The sequence below is a fragment of the Phalacrocorax carbo genome, chromosome 18, assembly GCF_963921805.1.
Source record: "Phalacrocorax carbo chromosome 18, bPhaCar2.1, whole genome shotgun sequence".
Lineage (NCBI taxonomy): Eukaryota > Metazoa > Chordata > Aves > Suliformes > Phalacrocoracidae > Phalacrocorax > Phalacrocorax carbo.
The window spans coordinates 11,653,818-11,668,700 of record NC_087530.1 but is presented as its reverse complement, the minus strand read 5'-3'; the positions used below and the strand labels follow the sequence as shown (position 1 = coordinate 11,668,700).

General features: G+C 49.7%; 1 protein-coding gene across 6 annotated transcripts in view; it reads right to left on the bottom strand.

Annotated features, from left to right (window-relative positions):
• The window catches only part of RGS3 (regulator of G protein signaling 3), an 82,866-nt gene extending 78,144 nt beyond the window's left edge, over positions 1–4,722 (bottom strand). For 2 of the 6 annotated variants that reach the window (XM_064469087.1, XM_064469089.1), the window contains exons 1-2: positions 4,419–4,722; positions 2,194–2,337 (exon numbers count right to left, since the gene is read on the bottom strand). In XM_064469087.1, the coding sequence (XP_064325157.1) occupies positions 2,194–2,337; positions 4,419–4,449 (175 nt within the window). In that variant the 5' untranslated portion in view covers positions 4,450–4,722. Of the gene's footprint in view, positions 1–677; positions 839–2,193; positions 2,338–4,339; positions 4,380–4,418 lie in introns of those variants that run through there. The other 4 variants (XM_064469090.1, XM_064469091.1, XM_064469092.1 and 1 more) reach the window with 3 other exon arrangements.
• Positions 4,723–14,883: the final 10,161 nt, after the last annotated feature.

The following is a 14,883-nucleotide window of genomic DNA, read 5'->3' as shown; positions in this document are numbered from 1 at the left end:
CAGAAGCTTTGAAAGAAAACTGCTGCTCAAAAAGTAGCACCGGGGGGGGCACCCCAATTCCCTCTGCGTGAGACGGCTGCTGACAAGCCATCACACACCACAAGCAACAGCCATGACATTTGCTGCCAAATTCACCTGCTTGCAGGGTGGGTATAGATGGCTTGTAGCCCAGCCATCGCCGGGCCGGCTCCAGCCCGCAGAGCCAAGCCACCACTGCCCATGGGCTTCTTCAAGCCCATGCAGCAAAACTGAGGCAGCCACAGAAAGACCCACAAGGAGCAAATAAGGAAAAAATGGGGCTCTGCCCTAAGGGGGGCCACAGCTCCGGCCAGCCCTACACAGCAATCCCAGCTCATGCCCATCCAGGGGGCAAAACGACCTGGGTAATCAGCATCTGGCTGGCTGCTGCAGCGCACCTTGGTGGCTGCAGCTTGGTTTCAGGGCGCTCCCCGGTTTGCCAGCTCAGTGGAGCCACGTATTATTCTGGCTCAGCGAGGCAGAAGCAAGCAGGCTGCTGCTCAGCGTTAATGCCTTTGGGGAGCAGCTCTCCAGTCCGTTCATACCACACCGGGCTTTGGCTGTGACCTGCTGCAGTTCCCCGTGCCACACCAGCCAGGGCCACGGCCACATCTCCTGCGTGCACCCCCGGCTCCCTGGGGCTGCAGCTCAATGCTTACCGAACGTGGAGAGGTAGAAAGAAGCTCCCAGGGGGTCAGCCCGGCGGGTGCAGAGCGAGACTCTGTGGACATTGCCGAGCTCCATGGCAGGACACCTCTAATCAGCCAGTAACTGGAGCCCTCCCTGCCTAGCCCAGGAAAGCCAAGCAGCCGTTTAAGCAGGGAGCGACAGCAGCCGGGTTTCCATGGGACACGTGTCCAACCGCCGCACGTTTGAACGGCGCGGCTCCCATTGGTCCCGCGGATTTGAACGGGGGCTGCACCTGTCTCGGCAAACAGGCCTGAGCCCCGTGCCACGGCCACACGCAAGGATGCGGGCAGCCCTCTGCCCTCCCCTGCGGACCCGAGACCCGCGCCAGCGCCGTCCCATGGCCACCCAGCTGATGCACTAGGAATGAGCTCCTGCAAAAAGGAGCAACCTTTCCTCTCCTCTGCAGTGTGCCAGGCTGTAAGTAATCCCTGTGACTGTTAATGCCATCGCATTTGCTAGCACATGCTCAGCTGTTCGGGGAACTGTCTCACCGGAGCAACACGGGACAGCAGCATTCACAGCGCTTTGGGGAAATTATTGCAAGGAAAGGGTGCAAGATAATTGGTCTGCGGGGGTGAGCCAAGAAAGGGAGGGATGGCACGGCATGGGTTACCTGCTTGGCTCTCATATGACAAGGAAAGAGGCAAGAAGCCCCCCAGGCTCATGGGGTCACTTCTGCAAGACCCCAGAGCAGTCCTTTCCATCACCCGGGAGCTGGTGATGCACCCACCAGCTCTGGACACTATGCCACAGCTTACTGGGAGGCACCCAGAGCTCAGCACAAGCTCGGGAGAGTGTGGAGGAATGATGGAGATATGATTTCTCAAAAAAAAAAAAAAAAAAAAAAAAAAAAGACCCTGGCCAAAGGTTGGGCTGTCCCAGAACTCTCTGCTTCCCACCCACGGATCCATGCAGCCCTGCTCCCCACAGCGCAGCGCCCCATGGGGGACTGATCTCCAGCAGAGTCCCCAGCAGAGGGGACCTGCTCCCACACCACCCCATGCTGCAGGAAATGCCACGCTCAAGGAGTTTGGTTCCTCGTAGCACTGCCGTGAGGCTACAGGGTCCACAGCAGTATGGGAGGCCTGTGCTGAGCCTGGGTCAGCCCTGTAGAGGCCTTCTGGGTGGAAGTGGCCAATTCACAGGTCCCGCTGCCCTGGGCCCAGGCAGAGGTGGGCAATAGTGAAGTGAAGGTCGGGAGAGACAAGGGTGCAGCCCAGCACAGGCTCTGAGCAGACGTGCTGCCAGTGTGGATGGCTGCTGTAAGTGCTGTGCAGGTACCTCCATTTTCCAGCCCACATCCAACTGAAGGAATACTAAATATATTGACCTCTCAGGGATGGAAAAGGACAGGATCTTCTGTAGAGTCCAGGGGGTTGGACATGCACCCCTGCCACTCCCCCACATGGTCACCCCTCCACACACTCCTGGCCAGGGCTGAGCTCCCAGCCGGCCCACAGCCCCTCTCACACCCCCATCACTTACCTCTTCCCTTCACTTGTGCACGGCTGATCTTCCTCCTGCTCCCCAATGGTCCCCGCTCCTTCCGCAGGGAGACTCGTATAGCCCTGCATCGCCCCTTCGTCAGGGCTGGCAGACACTCCAGCAACCGGCGATCCTCCCCTGTCCCTGCCAGAGAAAAGAGGAGATGAGAACAGGGCAGAAAGGAGAGGAGCAATGGCAATTCACTAGGTCCAGTGTCACAGCAGAACACAGACCCATGTTCAGAGGGAGTCACACCTGGCACATGTCTCAGCTGCAGCCTTGGCCATGGTGCTTTACATGCCACACAGCAAGTGCATCCCAGAGGCTCTGCTGTTACATTTTATTATATTTAAAACAGATGATCAGCCCTATCAGGGCTTCATTAGTCCATAAGTAGCTCTCCAGGACACTAGAGATGCTGAGCTGCCACTGGACAGGCAAGGGAAAGTCTTGCAAAGCTCTGGCTCACATCCAGCTCCCAACCTGCTGACATGCTCTGGCTCAGAGCAGCAGGGAGGCTCTGCACAGGGAGGAACTGGATGGTTGTGGCCAGCACCCTGCAGATGGCATACCAGCCCCAGTCTGCCCCTCCTCACTGACCGCCATCACACCTCCACCTGGGAACCTGCCATGGGATCCCATGCTGATAGAGACAAAAGTGCACAGATCCAGATATGGGAGCCTTGATGGAGAGAATTCCCAGCCACAGCACAGAGCAGAGGAACCAGCATGGGCCAGTAACCCTTCAGGATCAGAAACAACTGCCCAGGAAGGATCCACAGAGATGAGAAGTGCAGGATTAGTGCAGCACAAGTGTCTTATGTTGCCCTTAGAATCATGGAATGGTTTGGGTTGGAAGGGATCTCTAGAGACCATCGAGTCCAACCCCCTGCAGTGAGCAGGGACATCTGCAACTAGCTCAGGTTGCTCAGAGCCCTGTCCAACCTGGCCTTGAATATTTCCAGGGATGGGGCCTCCACTACCTCTCTGGGCAACCTGTGCCAGTGTTTTACCACCCTTATAGTAAAAATTTTTTTCCTTATATCCAGTCTAAATCTACCCTCCTTTAGTTTAAATCCATGACCCCTCATCCTGTCACACCAGGCCTTGCTAGAGAGGTTGCCCCCATCTTTCTTATAGTCACCCTTTCAGTACTGAAAGGCCGCAATAAGGTCTCCCCACAGCCTTCTCTTCTCCAGGCTGAATAACCCCTACTCTCTCAGCCTTTCTTCATAGCAGAGGGGCTCCAGCCCTCGGATCACTTTTGTGTCCTCCTCTGGACCCGCTCCAACAGTTCCTTGGACCCAGTGCCAACCTAGTGCAAACACAGCCCGAGAGCTGCGGAGTCACAGGTTAATTCCCCCACGAGGGCAGCAGGGCAGAGCAGCGTCCCTCATCCCATGATGGAGCCACGCCACACACACATACATAAAAGCAAGAGAGACCTGTCGGTCCCAGGTGTCCTGAACCTCTGTTAAATGCAAGCAGAGTGCGTACCAGCCCAGCCTTGCCATGTCCTTTTCTCCTCCACTGCACATCCCCACAACAGCATCAAGACTACGGCTTGTATCGCTCCTCTCCGGCACTGCCAAGCCTGCAGCTCTCCCCAGCACATGCAGCGAGAGGTGTTTTACATGCCACCCTGTCTCCTAGGAGCTCCCCAGGCTCACACAAAGCCTGCCTTCTCCACGCCTGTATTGCAAAATGCTTTTAAGAGGCAAAGGGAAAGACAAATAGGAAAGTAACAAAACGCACTGTCTCTCTATCTAAAGCGGGCAGTGTCACACATTTTGGTAAAGAATCCCATGAGATAGGGTTTGTAAAAATAATATTAAAAAAAAAAAAAAGTAAAAGTAAAGAAGAGTCTCTGTGGAAGTCTGGGATTCCGAGGCTAAGAGAGTCCCCCACACCCTCCTCCCAGAGGGCTTGAGGCTCACTGGCTGCAAAAATCGCTCCTAACTCTCAAACCCAGCAGAGTCAAGTCTGCTCCACCCCGCAGCACAAGGTGCTACCAGTGAGCCCTGAGATCAGACACAATCCCACAAGGAGCTGGGCATCTGCAACACCCCACAAAGGGCACGTGGGAGATGCAGTCCCTCATCTCCTCCAGGCACCAGGATCTGGTTCAGTGGTGATAAACACGTACCTGCACAGACATAATCCATCCTTCACCCAGGAGACACAGCAGCACTGCAAACTAGCAGAGAAATCATCTGAGCACTTACGCGTGAGCCCTGGCTCTCCCAGCTGCTCCATGACTCCTATGTGGGACAGTCACTCTCTCCAGCAATGTCCAAGCACCAGTGTCCTGTGCTCAAGCTGTGATTTAGCTGCCACAAGCCTTTGACCTTGCCGCCACTGTAAAGGAGGGGGAAAAACAGTATATAAATGTCCCAGGGGACCAGAGCTCCAGTACTAGGAAGTTACAAGTTAAACTGCATGCCGGGAAGAGATGGTGGTGGTGGCGCATGCAACAGCCCCCTTCTCTACTGGCTCCCAACAGCGAGGTACCACTCTTTCTAACTTCCCTCTTAACATTCAAACCTCTGGGGACTGACCTTAACCTGCATTTTTGCATTTTATTACAGTCTCCAGCAAACTGCACATTCAGCTGGTTGGCTTGGGAGTTAATGACCTTCTTTTAAATTTTAACACAGTTCTCGGTCACAAATTTCAGTTTGCCAGCACTAGGATCTGCCTGTGGCTGGATATTCAAATCCAAACATGTGCTTAGACAGTTATTCCAGCAAAAGAGTAACAAAAAACCCACAAGGTTGAAGCTAGCTTTAAAACTAAAGAAACTAAATCAGACTGGGAAAAATTACCTGGCTTCCCAAATGGAAGGACAATTAGAACAGAAAGGGTTTGGGCTATTTCTGGGCAATCCTGAGGGCAGATTTCTGGGATTAGCAAAGTCTGCCCTGTAGGGCAGACACATAAACCTCAGCACTTTCCAGCAGTGGGATGGCTGCAGCCCCCTCTCCCCCAGGTCTACAGCATCGAGTACGGGGCACAGCTGAGTTGCTCCTGCCCCTAACACCACCTCTGCAGCCAGCACAGCTGAATCATTCCCTGAAAAATGCCAGCGAGGAAACCAGCAGAGATGGGACCCAAGAAAGGTTTCCCTTGCTGCAAGGGTATCTTTAGAAACACCGCACCTTCTCCGCTCACATCCCAGAGTCTGCACAACCTGCTGGAGCCCAAATCTGCGAGCCAACTGCAGCCAATAGCCACACCGTGCCCCAGCACGGCCTTTGCTGCTGCCTTCGCCACACTGCAGCTCCGTCTGCTCACACCACCGGCAGGCTTTCAAGGCAGGTGCATTTGGGACTCCACACTCCTGCAAAATTGCGCCTCCCAGCAGGGAGCGGACGCGGCACCGAGGATTAAGCTAGCATTGACCCAATGTTAGCAATTGCCTCGTGAGCTGCTCCTGGCCACTGCACAAGGCCGTCCATCCCCTTCTGCAGTGTCTCCCACGGCCAGCGCGGGATCCCAACACATAGCTCAGCTCAGCACTGCTGCTTTGCTGAGACATTGGAGTCTGCAATGTCATCAGTTTTACAAGAACCTTGTCTCTGCATCCTTATAGGACTTGACATGTTTGGCATTTTTCACCCATAGCTTTGGGTAACAAACTTATTTGGCTGATCCCTTTTCTAAATCTCTCTCTCTACCCCTTCCCCAAAAAATTAACTGCCTGAACATGCAGAGGGTCTAACCCACAGCAGTTCTTGGCCTCTGCACTGGTGAGGCATTGCTGGAAGAACTCGGGATGTCCGTGGCTTAAAGCACAACGAATCCTTCTAGGGCAAGCAAAGGATCCGTAACAAATTCCACGTGAGGAGGAGCTGTTACAAACCTCCATGGCTACTCACAAGGAATGCAGAGCACAGGACAGCCTGCATGCACAGCTACTTGTTCCTGTGCCCATCTTCCAGCAGGGCCAAGCTTACTGAACTCTGAAAACAGTTCATCTTGCCCCTCACCCCTTTCTACAGCTAAGGCTAAACTGTGGCTGAAACTGTTCATACTATGGCAGCTACGACCAGGCTGTGGTTTGTATTGGAGCTACTCCATAAATCATCTCCTCTCCACGAGACAGCAGAGAAACAGGTGGGAGAGCAAGAAGCTCTTCTTTTATTTTCACCTGTGTTATTTTCAACTCTTTCACCTGAAAGAGTTTCACCTGTCTTGAACACTCTGAGGCTGCAGAAACTGCCTGGCTGCTTCCCTCGCCTGCCCTGTGGCTGGTAAGGGGAGACATCCTAGGTTAATTTGGATGGGATCCCTTCAAAGCACAGCAACGCTTCCTGAGCACTACAGAAATGTCCTGTACAAAGCGTCTCCAACAGGGGCTGGCAGACCCTCCCACTGTCACCCCTTGTAGTGAGGAAACAGCAGCAACAGAGGATACAGGCAATCAGAGCAACCCCTGGGTGACCCTCAGGAACACAGCACAGCCCAATTCAGAAGGCTGAGGGGAGATACTGGCCCCATAGCACCAATGGGTAACAGTAAACTAATTTATTCTTCTTTCCCCCCTCCCCCTTTTTCCCTTTTGCCACTTCTAGCCTGCAGAATAGCCGTAGGCTGGGCACACACCTAATTCAGGATCATTACACACACACCACATGATCTTACCACATCAAGGCTTTGTCCTTCACTTTGCATTTCTTTAAGGCAGTGGGACTTTCATAGGCAAGGTGTTTACCACATACCCATATACCCACCTTACAGGCTTTAACCTGAATAAAAGCACAGCTAATTACAGCACTACATACACGCACAGCACCATTGCTCCCCAAGCGCTCTGAACCCTCGATTACACTAGTGACAAGTATCATAGAATCATGGAATGTCCCGAGCTGGGAGGGACCCACAAAGATGATCGACTCCAACTCCTGTCCCTGCACAGGACAGCCCCAAATTCACACCGTGTCTCTGAGGGCCTTGTCCAAGTGCTTCTGGAACATCGCCAGGCTGGTGCCATGATGCCTCCCTGGGCAGCCTGTGCCAGGGCTCCACCACCCTCTGGGGGAAGAGCCTTTCCCTAATGCCCAGCCTAACCCTCCCCTGGCACATCTCCCTGCCGTTCCCTCGGGGCCTGGCGTTGGGCACCAGAGAGCAGAGACCAGCCCTGCCCCTCCTCCTCCCCTCGGGAGGGGGCTGCAGAGGCCATGAGGCTGCCCTCGGCCTCCTCTGCTCCAGCTGAACAAACCCAGGGACTCCAGCCGCTCCTCGCACGGGTTCCCCTCTAAACCCTTCCCCAGCTCCGTGCCCTCCCCTGGACACTCTCCAGTAGCTTTATACCCTCAATGTCCTGTGGCGCCCAACGCTGCCCACAGCGCTCGGGGTGAGGCCGCCCCAGCGCGGGGCAGAGCGGGACAATCCCCCCCCTCACCCGGCTGCGATGCAGGGCTCGGTGCCCCCCAGGGCACGGCTGGCCCTCTGGGCTGCCAAAGTAGCACTGTGAGACATTCCAGGTCTCTTAGAGGACATGTGATCTGAACATCCTTCTGCAGCAGCCCTAGGGCCCGTTACATCCGATCAAGAAGGCAACCTATAGGTCAAGCAGAAACATATGCAAAAAAATAAATACAGTGGAAGTACAGCAAAAAACTTCAACAGCAAGTGGTGAGGAAGAGCAATCCTGGACAAGGATTATCTGCTCCCACAGGTCGCTGGAGCAGCTGTTACCACCGAGAAGCTCTTGTGCAGACACTGGGGCTACCTGATCTCTGGGGCTGCGATGCTAAGTCCCTGCTCTCAGACTCTGCTGCCTTGCGCAGAGCTGGGATCCAACACTCTGCTGCTTGGAGCAGTGGTTACCTCTGGATATGTTACTCACTCTGACACTGCTTCAGCTCAGGCTTTTGATATTTTTCATGCTTATTTGGGACCAACTTAAGAACCAGATTTCCACTGTCTGAACAGTAACCCTGCTTAGAAGCCGCCGTCTCAGGAAAATTAATCATTCGAAGTTAGCATACAGACAGGGTACGATTAGGCACTTCAAGAGTTACGCTTTTGTGAGCCTGCAGTGCTGCTGTGGATTACTGGATTTTGACAAATGCTAAGTATTAATCCACTGCTTGCTTATTTATTTTAATGCAATAAAAATAATATAATAATCAAGCCTGGTCTTTAAAAACTGTAGTGACACTTCCCATAAAAGAGGTAGGTTTGAATATAGCAAAAGATCTCTTGGGAATGATGATCTTAGCCTTAGTATGGTCACATGGATCAAATTAAGTTAAAACAGCTTAAAAAGTTATTGCCTGTCACCTGAGCTGAATTGTGTGCACACTCTGAAGCTGCATGAAGTAGCTGAGCTGCTCTATCAGCTAGCTGCACTGTGCACCTGGGCACTGCTTTCCAGGGCCTGGCACCATTCAACCTCTCAGTGAGCCAGTTTAGCTCACAAATTTCACAGAAAATTAACTATTTCTGGCATCGGCATACCAAACATTTGGTCAGGGCATATGATGGGTGGAGACAAGAGGTCAAATGCCAGAAACGACACAACAGAAAGGTTTAAGTTGCCCTTTTTGTTGGCAGAGATCTCCATCACCTGGGTAAGCCCCACTTCTAGCCTGCACAAACACAAAGTAAAATAAAACATACTAAGCTTCTCCTACACTTCTGTGTTCAGATTAAGTTAATTTAGTTGAAGGCTGCTGCTGAGAGGGCAGCCGCCTTCTTTCTCTCCCATAACTATATGATCCTGACTCCCCCGTTTTGCCCCTGCATGGGAGCGGGCACATAGAACTCTCAGGTTGGAAGGGATCCATAAGGATCATCGAGTCCAACTCCCTGTTCCTTGCAGGACTACCTAAAATTAAATTATATGCCCAAGAGCATCTTCCAGTTGCTCCTTGAACTCTGACAGTCCTGGTTGTGACCATTTCCCCAGGGAGCCTGTTCCAATGACCGACCAACCTCTCAGTGAAGAAACTTTTCCTAATAGAATTCAAGAATATTTAAGAAGATAAAAGCAGATGTACTGGGTCAGGCAAAGGTCTGTGGAGCTCAGTATCCTGTTTCTGACAGACCTAGGGGAGAACACAAGAATAGAGCAGGCACGAGACATTTTCCCAAAAGAGTTGCCCAGCCCCTAACAATTTTCAGTTCAAGGACTTTCCGCTACAACAGGGTCAACTCAAATTTACTGTACATTTTGCAGCCACTGGAGTTGGATCCCATTTGGGTGGCAGCACACCGTTAGTTCAGCCTTAATGTGGCCACTTTAAGCCACCTCTGTGGATTAAATTGCATTCTGAATCAATTAGCAGAGCCTGATTATTGCATATATTGTTTCACAATGATTATATCATCTACAGTCAGAAAGGCGCTCCTCTCCCTCCAAGCTGAAAGCACTCACTTTTACAATGTTATTAAAGAGCATGAGGTTCATCTGTCCAGGTGAGATAATGTCTGACCCTGCTGCAGGGTTCAGGCTGGAAAAATAGGTCTTTCTGAACCACAATACAAATAGGAGGAAGATTCATGGGGAAACAAATGCAAATGAACAGTGTGGAAGGCAAATCAGAGGTTACCCAACAGGTTTCCTTTTCAAAGCACTTTCCAAAGTGAATTAACAAAGTTAGCATTAATGTAATAGTTGGTCTGGGCAGCTGAAAATAGCTCCTTAACTGGTACACGTAATTTGTCCAAATACCTTTCCTAGGTCAGATAGGAAAGTCCATCCAATCAACAGAATTTTAGGCTGGCAATTTTTTTGATAGTCAAAACTGCTGAATTATTTTATGGTAAAAAAATGATCCCAGGAGGACATTTTGAGGATGAAACTGCTGTATTGGGAGGCCTTAGTCAGAGATGATCTACCCTTAGAAGAGCTGAGGTAGGAAATGTGTGAGTGACATCTACATGGTAGCGCACTCCACTGGGAACAGGGCTCCTCATTGCAGTGCCTGGTTTGTCTTTAGGGAAAGAAAAGATGGAATGATTCCAGACATTAGAGCTAAGTTTGAGGACAGATGCACTTGAAAATTCAGGAAGTATAATAACAAAGTATAAGCTTATTTGCTTTTAAAAAGGTGTCATGGTTTAGCCACAGCCAGCAACAAAGCCCGCTCGCTCGCTCCCCCCAGTGGAATGGGGGAAAGAATAGGAAGAGTAAAAATGAAAAAACTCATGGGTTGAGATACAGACAGTTTAAAGGGTAAAGCAAAAGCAGCGTGCACAAGCACAGCAAAACAAGGAATTCGTTCACTCCCTCCCAGGTGCTCAGCCATCTCCAGGACAGCAGGGCTCCATCGCACATAATGGTGACTTGGGAAGACAAACGCCATCGCTCCGAATGTCCCCCCTTCCTTCTTCTTCCCCCGGCTCTATGTGCTGAGCATGACGCCGTGTGGCGTGGGACATCCCTGGGGTCAGCTGGGGTCACTGTCCTGGCTGTGTCCCTTCCTCTCCCCACTTCTCCTGCACCCAGCAGAGCATGAGAAGCTGAAAAAGTCCTTGACTAATATAAGCACTACTTAGCAACAACTAAAATATCTCCACATTATCAACACTGGTTTTAGCACAAATCCAAAACACAGCCCCATATTAGCTACTATGAAGAAAATTAACTCTATCCCGGCTGAAACCAGGGCAAAAGGATACCATCAAGTATTTAAAATTCATTCTTCTTTTGTAACAAAACAAAACAAAACAAAAAACCAAAAATAAACCAAAAAATTAAACAAAAAAAAAAAGGGAGAGCAGAGCAGCAATGGAAAGTCCCCAGACAAATTTAAACTACTAAATGCAAATCCCTGCAACAACATCCAGCACCACTGAAGCCGCTCCAATTTGAGCTGTGTAGCTGTGTCCCTGCATGCAGCTTTGTGAACATCTGGCCTCTTGCTGTTTTGTTACAACCACTGATAGCCAATAGGGCACACACATAACTCTGGGCTTGAGCACTCCGCTGCCCCTCGGACTGACTTCCAGTGACAACTTGCTCTCACCAGCAGCTTAGGGTGGATCCAGTGAGCACTAATGAGGGGAAAGAGGTGTGAAATGACTCACAGGTCTGCAGGGGTTAGAAACACTTAAGGATTTGCAGGCTCAAGCCCTCACAGAGCCTTATGCCTACATTTAATCTTGCAACCTGGGAGCCTTTCCCAGCAGACCCCACAGGATTGTTTTCAGTGCCTGGAGTGAAGGTTTTTCAGATCAGAACATCAACTTGCATGCATACCACCTTCTGGCATGCTCCCTCCCTCAGTTTTAGAAGAGGATGAGGATAATCTATTGCAGTAACAGCCTCTTTATTACAGGACTTGTATCACACCTGCCGTAATATGGCTTCAAAAATGATGGAAACAATATAGGTGTTCCACAGTCGCTGCTCTATACAGGAACAATCTGCTGTTGATGTTATTTTAGTTTTTCCTTCTTTGGCCATGACGATACTGAAGTATCATTTTCACAAAAGTAAAGTCAAACTAGATTCAAACCCATCTGTACTAACAGTGTGTTCTTAGTAAGCTCTGTGCCTACTGCAGCCCAACTATAAATTTAACATTTCTGTGAAATTCTGAGAAAAACAAGCAGGCTATCATTGGAGTGCCCACCCTTACCGCAGGCTTTAAACTCACAGATAGACCTTAAGTGTAATTCTCTTGATATCAGTGTCGTGTTTTGAGCTTTCTTGAACTAGAGAATGCAGAAGAGAGGGTGCAGGAGAGGCGGAGGGAGTCCTGTGACCCCCAGAACGTCTAATCTTCCTCCTTGAAGGATGGCTGGGGGAGGTGTTTACTGTTTTCTGTGTTGGAAGTTCATCTAAGAAAAGTAAAGCAACTACAAGATGAACACCGAGGATCTGATAACGACAATCTCTAGAGTGCACTGCCACAATGGTTCCATTTAACAATAGCCAGAATTTCTAGCTAAGCAAACAACAAGAATTTACCTTATAGCAACCACAATTTTTCCTACATGCAGAGCACATTCCCAGGGCCTAAGTGCCAAAAATGCATCTCTCACACCACAGTGTCTGCTGAGCCATGCACCGCACCTGCAGAGCCTCAACCCTTCCTTCTAAGGGCAGGAAGGTTCCTGCAACCCCAACAGCCACTTTGCTGCTCAGAATTGCCATTGAAGGGCTCTCTCCAGCTACAGAAGGGGAGGGCACGTGGTCAGACTCCTGTGTATCTTGAGAAATTGTAGTAAGGCAAGTATAACCATTCTTTCTTCTTAATTATCTACCCATAGTGAGCCAGTCCTTGTTGACAGCCAGCAGAATACCCTTTAAGGACAGGACTGCAAGATTGGTATAATACTGATGAATCACTTGGTTAAACAGGAGCTCACACCTACAGGCACGCACTAGAAAGCCATCAGTGAGTACATAAAGCAAGCTCCAGGCAGCTGATACACAAACGTCACTTACAAGGACTAAACTAAAGCCAGTTGCTGAGGTCCACAGGTGGAATAAAATCATTAGTGAGTGCGGTTATATGCACGTATATACATGAGGAAAAAATCATGTTGGAAATTGAGCACCTAAATTTAACAACTCATTTCCTGTGGTAGGAAATACTCTCCTGCCAAGAAAAAGTAACACATTTCTCTTTCTTGATGTCAGCTATCCAAGTTGAGAGGCTTTATTTGAACAAGCTACTGAGATAAATTCTGGTGAGGTCACCCATTATACAGGCCAGACTAGGCAACCTGCAGAACACTTCCAGCTTTAAAAATCTAAGTATCTGTGAACAGTGTTCAGCTTGACTAGCTACCTCATGTGAAACCCCAAAACTGCCTTAACTTCATCAGGACTCCAAGTTAGTTATCTGAAGAGCAAGAATGCTCTTTTCCCTTCTTTAGTGAAAATCAGAATTTACCCGTAACTTTACCTTCCCTTTCCAAAAGGCTCTAAAAATTGAGTTTCCTAAACGGATGCAAGGATCCTCAGTTTTCTTTAGTGTATCCCAGCACTGTGGATGTTGACAAGTAACCGTACCACAAAGAGTTTCATCCCACTGGCTCACATCTGCAGTCGTCATCTTTCCAACCACTCCAGCAGGGAGAGCAGGAAGATGGTATCATCTATGTAAATACTCTGCAAAACAGAAAATTTGTGCAAATTAACTTAGCAGGAAAAAAAACTCAAAATATTGAGGATGTATACAGTGTGGAATAAAGTTAACAGAACAAAATTGTGGAGGAATCAGGTTGTCCTCAGGTGTGGGTACATCCTAGGTCACGGTGGGCTGACAGCCTCGCCTTATATCCTGTAGCTCCAGAGCTTTTCTATTAAAACAGCTTCCTGGTCTCATTTAGCTGTCACGTGTAAAACATGAAACACGTTAAATGTGACTTGCAGAGGTCAAGCTTACTACCACAGGTCACATTTTACACTGGTACAAAAAAAATTGCACTTTGTGGCACAGGTATAAATACAGCGACACACGAGCAGTGGCTTGGCTAAGCCAGACTGAGCAGAAAAGTAAAAAGTATGAGACAATATTGTCCTTCTGTACCTCGTGAAAGCACAGATTACTACTTTAATAGATGTACTTTGACTTGTAATTAAAAACAAATATATGCACAAACCATCTTACTTGTTATTGTACTAGTGACCAAGGCAGCCAAGAAAGAAGAGAGGCTGTTATACCAGGAAGACACACACAACTCGATAGCAAGTGCCTGGGCTTTGCCGGTGAGCGGGGGAGCTTTGGGCTGTACCCCTGGCTCTGGGCCTGTTCCTGCCCCATCCTACCCCCTCGACAGACAATAACCCGGTTCTCAAATCATGTCCAAAACAGCCTCACCCTTGGGCAAAAAAGAAGACAAAACAAGCTGCAGCAGCTTGTTTAGGAGCCCTTCTGAGGGCTCTCCTAACAGCAGCAAGTCAACAGCCCGTCCGCAGCACCATCTGTTACGGTTACAAATGGATCAGTTACAATCGGTCATTGCCATCATTAAAAAGTAATGCATCACCCGCTGCAGCATCTCACCTCCGAGAGCCATAAAGTGACCATAGAGTTAAGAAGAGAATCCATGGAAGTGTGCTAAAAATGAGACTTGAGAGACATGGTTTGTACACACAGTGATGGTTTTTATTAATCCAATCACTATAACTGGGAAGGTCACCAAGCCCTCGCGCACACAAGCCTTTGTTCAGGTCTGACCCTTGCGTACCCAAAATGCTGCATACAAACCCCAGCACGCTGTGACGCCTGACCCCAACAATAACCTTTACCTATACACTTGTCTCACAAGTGTCTGTAAACTATCCCCGTTACAGTAATACTGCCTTTGCTACTGGAAAACAAACGCTTCCTATGGAAAAAAGCTGCCTTGTCAGTCACTGTTCTCAATTTCAGCTATCACCCTGACACAGTACCCCTTCTTGCGCTCTGGGCTGACATTATTTATTTATCAATTATATCATTACATTACTTTAATGACCTTGTCAGGTTATCAATAGCGATAAAGTCTTGCGATATTAGCAGGAGTTTGGGCCGGGCAGGGGGTGGGGTCTGTGGGGCAGTGACGGCTCAGCCGAAGGTACGCGCACTGGCCACGCACCCTCCCGGTCCCAGTGTTTTCCCAAAAAGTGGGTTCGTTCACCCAGGGTGCAAAACACCAAACTACACACAGAGCGGAGGTATTCTATTCACTTCATCTTTGCACAGATGAGTGCTAGGTGGTAACTCCGCAAAAGACACTACA